This window comes from Stegodyphus dumicola, chromosome X2 (assembly GCF_044657685.1).
Source record: "Stegodyphus dumicola isolate Sdum_Otavi_A_Nest chromosome X2, ASM4465768v1".
NCBI lineage: Eukaryota > Metazoa > Arthropoda > Arachnida > Araneae > Eresidae > Stegodyphus > Stegodyphus dumicola.
In genome coordinates this window covers 24,394,273-24,402,553 of record NC_140781.1, presented here as the reverse complement: position 1 = coordinate 24,402,553, position 8,281 = coordinate 24,394,273, and the positions used below count along the sequence as shown (strand labels likewise).

The 8,281-nt window shown below is 32.4% G+C and overlaps 1 protein-coding gene across 1 annotated transcript in view; it reads left to right on the top strand.

The window, feature by feature from the left end:
* The first annotated feature begins 3,216 nt into the window (after positions 1–3,216).
* LOC118201750 (uncharacterized) overlaps positions 3,217–8,281 on the top strand; it is a 69,032-nt gene continuing 63,967 nt past the window's right edge. Inside the window, exon 1 of the mRNA XM_035373904.2 lies at positions 3,217–3,373. Coding sequence (XP_035229795.1) covers positions 3,316–3,373 — 58 coding nt within the window. The 5' untranslated portion in view covers positions 3,217–3,315. The remainder of the gene's footprint in view (positions 3,374–8,281) is intronic.

Sequence of the window (8,281 nt, the reverse complement as noted above, 5' to 3'; positions counted from 1 at the left end):
TAGGAGCCCAACAGAGGCCGAGCGGTAAATTCGCTTAACACTGGTGGTTCGATCTGGGTTGGATTCCAGGAGGAGCGGCTGGCTGCATGGGCGTTTTCATGGTATTTTGCATGTGTAATGTGGATACGATTTAGTTTTCTTACGAAAGTACTCCACAAAGGCATCCCTCTCCTAAGACATATAGTCCTCGTGTGCTTTGCCATAACCAAATAAACTAAAACCGCTCACAGAATAAGCTATCATTACGTAATCGCCTTACACATGGCCAATAATTAGCTACTCTTTAACAGTATTCTGATTTGTTTTTGTTATTTTGTAATGAAACTCTGAGTTTTAAGAAAATTTGCGGAACTTCGCATTTTGCTTTAGGCATTTCATTTAATAAATATTTTAATGCAAGAATGTGCAATAAAGTTTATGATATTAAATAGTTAAAGTTAGAAAGTGTTGTGTCTTTCATTTGTATGAAGATATATATGATGTGAAAACTATTTTTACCCAACAACGAAATTAACAAACGTTTCAAAGCATTTTAACTTAATGCTTCATTTAGTCGAAAGTATCTTCAGTAATTCCTAATGCGATACAAATTTGCTACTATCCACCTACGTAATTCCTGAAATAATATGACCTTCATATTGCATAACAAGGTTGCTTATTCTGGGTTAAGAGTAATGACCTGACTTATACAATTTAAAATGCCCTTCAAAACTGAGTACTTCGGTAGAAGAACTAAATAAAACTTGCTTTCAAACACTTCTTTTACAATTCCTCCATCAAATACTGCGAACTTTCACCTGTTGACATTCGAAATAACAAGATTTAGCCAAAAATGTCGATGACAGAAGACTAGAGAATTCGTCTTCAATGCCAAACCAGTTTGACGTAACAATACCTCGCCACTCTCCACCATAGTGACAAGTTAGAGTTACGTACTTTTATAACCCGGGTATCAATTCTTCGTTTCATTTTTGAAAATTCTCGGCAACTTTCAGTTTTTAGATCCTAATTTCGAAGATGCAGTGAGCTTTTTAACCACATGCGACGGAAGCCAGTTCATAAGAATTTTAAAATCAATCAAAATTCTACTTTGGATTCTACTACTGGTTTCATTAACATGCTTTGTGCATTTCAAGAGACCATACCACACAATCTCGGATCTCTCATAATAAATTGAGCTTTTTTTTAATGAATTCATTTCTAATTAAAGTTGAATTTGGCGCTTGATGCCTCAATCTAAATATGAATTTCACTTGATTTAAAAATGCTTTCCTATTTAATGAATTTATTTTATTAGTCAATAGTTTAGTTGACATTCCGTTTCTAAATGTTAAGTTAGGTTACTTTATAAGATATTTCTCCCACCTTCTTAGCATGCCTTCGTGGTGTAGTGGTCAGCACGCTCGACGCATATTCGAGAGGTACGTGGTTCGAGTCCCGACGAAGGTATTGCTCATTTTTCATCTCACCTGCTTCGAAATAGCCTAATATCTCTACAACTTGAACACAGCAAATTACACGAGGAGTATCTGCACAAGAAAATGGATGTCTTCGTGGAGAACGTTCTAAGGGAAACTGGCTGGTATTCAGTTTATTCATGGGGAGACACGAAAAGTGAGCCCTTTCGCTGGGTTTGAACCCGGTTTGAACTAACAGTATTCAGTGTTTTAATCACTCAGCCACTGGTTGCGGATCTCCAACAATCCTCAGAGCCTTTCTTTTAAAATTTAAATCAAACTAAAGAAGAATTATGCCAGTTTTTAAAATTCGTCTCAGATGACAAGATGCATCTAAATTCATGATACAATTTCAGTCTGTCAGTCAATCTGTGTGAGATACCTAGATACATCGCTATACAATGTCAATCAATTAAATTTTCTGTTTCAGAAAAATTTTAAATCAAAGGCTACAAAAATTAATTTGAATAAGGTGTGGCAATCATTTTTAGTTATTTTATTCGCAGTTAAATTCACATTTCCTCACAAGATTTTATAGCTGCACTTTTGTGAGTTGGAAAGTGGGCTTTTAAATAAAAATGTTTTAATCCTAAATTTATTCGAAGTAACACTTGCATGAAAAATTTACTACTTCGTTGTTTTAAATTTGATATTTCATTAAAAAAATTCTGTTAATTGAGGTTGTAACAGTTTAGTCTCTCTTAGGCAGTTTTCTTTTGAAAATAATATAGATCTAGTCTTACTAACTCTGCCTGAATAAATCACTCGGTTAAAAAAAACGTCATCTTTTTGCGTATTGTTAATTGCTTAAGCAATTTAAAGATAATCATTTTTTAAGTTTTAATTTTCCAAGATGAAATATCATACAATTAACCACTTACACATATATTGAATTTAATATCCCCGAATACAAATAAAAGTACCCAAAACCTTTTGTATGCAGATATGATATTGTACATTAAAAAACTGTTTTTTTAATCAACATGTAGTAGTTTCTCTTTCCCTTTATGCCCGATGAGGACCTCTGTTATTACAGCCGCCCAGTGTCCAAGTGGTTAGCGCTGAATACTGGTAGCTTGACCCGGTTCGAATGCAAGCCACTGGGCTGGTTCTATGGTTGGTAGTCGTGGTTTTCTCGCATGTGTAAAATGAATACGAACCAGTTTCCCTTAAAACGTCCTCCATGACGGCATCCCTTTAGGGAGCTAACTCTTATTTGTTTTGTCATATTGAAAAACAGCCTAGCCTAAGCTGGCGTCTCTTATTAAAACAAACGCGAAATTAAAGGTTTTTTTTTTTTTTTTTTAAATACTGGGAAACAATTCGATTGATCTCTAATTTTCTGATGCACTATAATTTTTTCGTAAACTTGTTTTCCGCCTACAAATAATACATTTTCCTGCACTTATAAAAACTGGATACATTTTTGATGCGCCTCATAATGATTACTTATGGATCTTCTATTTATTAACAATGGGCTATAATTCTCAGCGTTTGTTTTGTTGACATCTACGAGTGTAGTAAAACCGTTTCTTTTGTCATTACATGCATGACATCCGTCAGTCTTCATACATTAAAATATCAGCCATTAGTCATCGTGTTGCCAAGTGAGATGTTTTCTTGGCATTTATACCCAGAGTCCGCAACGACGCGTGGCATTGTTTCGAGTATATGAGAATACGTAACCGGCATTACAAACAGGAAATAAGAGTGGCCTTTCTGCGCGCCAAAAACGACCTCGCTGTAAAACTATCAAAAACTTACCTGGCTTTCAAAGGCTTACCTGGGAAACGTCGTCGGAGCGCCCCCTGTGCAAAGTTAGGCAGAGGCGTCACTTGGAAGAAGATCAACTCTAAGCATGCACCGGCAGCTGCTGCTCCTCCTTATCCTGGGATTTGGGTGTCTTATTGAATCCGGTAAGCAGCATTGTTTTCCTTTTCGTTACATATCTATAGTCAATGAAACAATCCTGCCCATATTCAACAAGTTTCAACGAAGTGCATAAAATTTGAAAATATTTTATTCTGCTTTTTTAATGAATAATATTTTGTCAAAACGGAAAAGTTAGATAAAGAATGTTTAATAAAATGAGAGAAATAAAAAGTTGAAAAAGTATTTCGCATTTTGGCATTAGTTGATAATAAATTTTATTTCATATTTTACAATTTTAGTTCTCAACGCAAAATCTCAAAGCAATTTCAGCTCTCAACTCTTTTATTAGCATAAAAAGTTTTAACCCCTTACTACAAAACTGTTTTTATTTTATTAAATGGCATTAAAATGAAAAAAATGTAAAATTAAATTATAAAACATAGCATTTAATAATAACAATAATCTAAGATTTATGTTAATTATTTCTGAATATTAAATACCTATATTTAAGTTCTTTCATATGATGGCGTATTCGAAATAAATTTTACAATATTTTATTATTTTATGTCATTTATAATTGATTACAATTAATTGCCTTTAATTCTTCAAATTTAATTTAAAAATTTCTCTCTAGTAAATTCTACATTTAAGAACACATACCTTCCCAATTTTACAGGAAACGAACTTAGTATATTTTCATCTTTTAAGGATAAAATTAAGTTTACCTATTGTAATGAAATAAATAATTTTATTAATTAAATATTGTTACCAGTTCAATAGCATTAATGCTGCAATAAAAAGCGCTGAAAATATTGTTGTTGGAATAAAAATCACTTCCAATTTCAGGCTAAATTATTTCTTCAAATATTCAGTAAATAAATATATATTTTCTGGGTATGAATTATTAGACAAAATTTATTGCTACAAAGGTGTAGTTAAGTTCTTTGATGTAGTTGCCAATTTTACAGATATTTTTAATCATTTATTTTATTATATCGGTGATTTGTTTAGAAATTGTAACTGTTCTTCTGCAGGTTACACGTAATCTATTAATTTTAGAGTTAAATTTATTAAGACTTCTTTTCCTGTTCAGCCTTTTTTAATACCAATTCAGTTACGTTAGTCTGTAATAATATCCTGCAAAACTTATTTTCTTATGTAACCCCTTATTAACGATCAACAGCATCATTTCGCATTTTAAAATTCCTACCATGATCAAGTCCTTCCTAAATGGGAGTAATAGTTAAGATTCATACACACAACATACTTGTATTTTTTTCATATTTTATGGCATTTTCGTGTTTCCTTCTTAATGCTTTAGATAACTTGAAGCAACAACTTGTATATCATGTCTGAAATATTTGGGGTGCCTAATTTATCTGTTTTAATATTACTTCAGTTTCTTTACATCATTACTCGTCGTTTTCGAAATTTCATTTCGTACTAAACATGCAGTTTATATGTGTTCTTGATTACTTGCTGATATTTTAAAATAGAATATTATTGAACGTATATGCATTATAAAATAGTTTAGTAGATGCTAAGACTGCGTTTATTCGAATGTTTTTATGTGGTTTACAAAGGTCCGATTTTCGGTCACAATTTGCCGAAATGGGACCCATTCTCTCCTTGATACAATAAGCATCAGAGCTTATGCCGAGAAGAAAAGCCGGCTTGTTCCCAGTGCTGATCTCAATGCCTTGCATTTATAGTGGTCTTGGAATAGTGGGGGGTTCTATATCCGTTATTCCCTTGATCCACCGTAGATTGTTGCGGAGTGCTGTACGCTTTATATATTGTGTAATAAGTGTTCAGTTGCATTGACATTATCAGCTCTGTTGTCATCAGCAGTTTTTCGCGTAGAAATAGTTATAAAGTAATTTTGACTATTACGCTATAAACACGTACAGGACAAATTACACTACAGGACCCGTATTATTCATGTCGTAATAATGTGATGCTTATGGATACTCTTCGAATGTCATTCTGAAGTATAGTTTCTTATGGAGTCTATGCCTCTCTTCTTAGAACTCAAGTGCAACTCGTAATTAAAAAGCAGTGGTGAAAAACTACAGAAATTAATCATAACAAAATAAATAAGCCTTGAAATAAGTTGAAAATAATTTTTGTTTTAAGTAAACAAAAAAAAAAAAAAAAAAAAAAAAAAAAAAAAAAAAATTATAACGAAAACTTAAAACGAAAGCTGTGAGAAATGCAAATTTTTTTTCAAAACCCTTTTATTCAATTTTATACATCAATCCCTTCATCCCTAATGTATTAAGATAAGGTTCACATAAAGTAATAAAATGAACGATTATATTTACAAAATTATTGATCAGAATTTAGACTTCTTTTAGTTACGTCTTGAAAGCCATATTTCACGCAATAATTTTTAATTACATTTTGCATTCTCTTCCTTCCTGAAAAGGAATATTTTTTATAATAATAATACATTTCAGTATTAATGAATGAAAATTTGCCATTGCTAAAATACTATTTAGTTTTATCTGAAGTAAAATGTTTCAGATATAAAACTAGTTGATTACGAATTTCATCCGAAAAAGAAGTCTTATGCCCTTAGTAAAGCATTATGATTACTCTTGGAGGCGTAAATGTACTGGAACTAGATTTCAGCTGAAATTAAGCAGTGTTTTTCACACACAACGATGATTAGTCGTATGTTGATTTTTATGTAATTGCACCCAATTTTCATATACCATACTATGACCGTACCGTAGCTAAGTAACTAATCTATATTAGATTCTTTTAATTGGCAACATAATGATTGATAAATGTATTAAAGAATTAGTAATTATCAACTACCATTCTTCCTTGAATCCACCGTTAACCAGTTATAAGGTTTAGAAAGAAAGTGAGACTGCAGATTTAATATACGACAAATTAAAGTATACGTCTCCTGTTTGAATCTATTTGAAAATGCTTAACACAATACGATGCAATAGAGAGAGTTTGGTGCACGCTGCCCTAAGACTGAACATACGAATATAACGTAACAACGTGACAGCAAATCTCATAACTATTCTGTGAACTTACCGGTTCGAAAGTGGAAAACGATTGCTCACGGCTATACAAAATGGCCGGAACCTAAGTTCCTCTTCGACCGTTTTACGGCTCTTTCCGGGTGCCACTTTCCATTTCAAGGTCACACGTAGCTGCTTGATATTTTTTTCACAGGTTATTTCATTCGTTGGGAATTTTTTTTCCTGGTGTTATTGCCTCTCTTGGAACTGGTAACATGTCATTTTCGATTCAGACAAAAGGAAAGAGCCGCCGCCGCAGTGTCATTGTATTTTCGATAAAGCAAAAACGAAAAAGAAAAATACACTACAGGACCCGTAAAATACTTCAGTGACTGATAAATTCCACTTCGTAAAATACGTTTCATAAAATTATTTCGATTCAGTTTCTTTTTTTTCTTTTCTTTTTTTTTTTTTTAGCACGCATGTAACCTCAGCATTATTCTTAATAGGGTGTTAAGCCCCGGGGAACGTATTTCTCCTTTCTCTCCCCCTGCTTCACTCTAGTGCAAAGACCTTTGGAGGCCTGACTGGTTTGTCCGTGCCCCGCTGACTGCACCAATGGCATTTTTAATGGACTTTGTTTACCGGACTCTTCCAAATGCGTTCGACTGTGAAATTGTAACGACCACGATGCAAACCGCAAATTTGCTGTACGTGAAAAATCGTTTAGAAGTAGCTGTATATTTATTATTCGGAATTGAAATGGCACAGTTATATTGCTTTCATACCTGTAATTAACGAAGGAGAACGTGATCAGTTAGAAATAAAAAGAAAGTGTAATGAGGAGTTGCGTCGCATTTTTTAATGGGAAGAGGGGATTATTCGCGGTTCGGATCGTTTTATTTAAATCTGCGTATCCTAATTACATCATTGTTAAGAAAATGCTGAAATATTGGCAACAAATGAGCAGCTATAAATTTCTTAATTGTAAGTAATATAATCATGCTACAGACATAAAACGTATTTTTACTACTGCATGCTTTATTAAGCGGTTGTATATCCTACAACCGGTATTCATATATAGCTAGATTGTTTTTATAACGTATCTAGATATGAGGAATGATTGGTGTGTTAGAAGGCTATTCTTATCACGAATTTCATGACACATAATTATTCATCATTGTCATTCATGCATTTTAAGATATATAATAGGATGAAATTCTTCTCATAAAAAACCAGAATAAACCGTTTATATCAAAAGAAAAAATTAATTTGCTTTGCTTTAGCGTATTATACCCCATTTGCCTCTTTTCACTTATTACATCGATAAAAATATACATAAAATGTACATGAATAGTATTCAGCATTTCGTGGAGCTGCGCGATGTTGAAATGCGAATGTAATGATATAAATTATTTCCGAGACAAAAGTGTTTTGTATAGTTAACGCACTTTTTTGTTGATTAGATGTTAAATGTTTAAAACTTGTCTTTATCTTTTGCTCTGTACGTCCAAAAAAAAAAATTATATCGCGATGAACTGTTTTATATATAGATGTTCTGCAAGTCGGCCATATCAATGAGAAGTAAAAAGCGAGTAAAGAAAAATGTAACTTCCCAGAAATCATATAAAGACCGCTCATGCGCTTAGCTTACTAGGACTAGTGAAGTAGATACAATTTACTTAAATGAGAAATACAATTTATAGTTGTTATTGTAATATATATACATACTATACGTGCATATATAAGTTTTTTTAAACATTAAACAAAGGGTGATTAATATATTTTTATCATTCTTTAATTTAATTGCTTACACCACTTCTTACATTTTTCTTCAGTATACATCTTAGGCTTAAAGTATTTTTTCACTTTTAATAAACTCTCACTATCAGTTGGCCCTATACATTTTTCCTCAGATAAGATAATCTTTAATAAAATCAATCCTTTTTTTTAACTAAAACTTATATATAT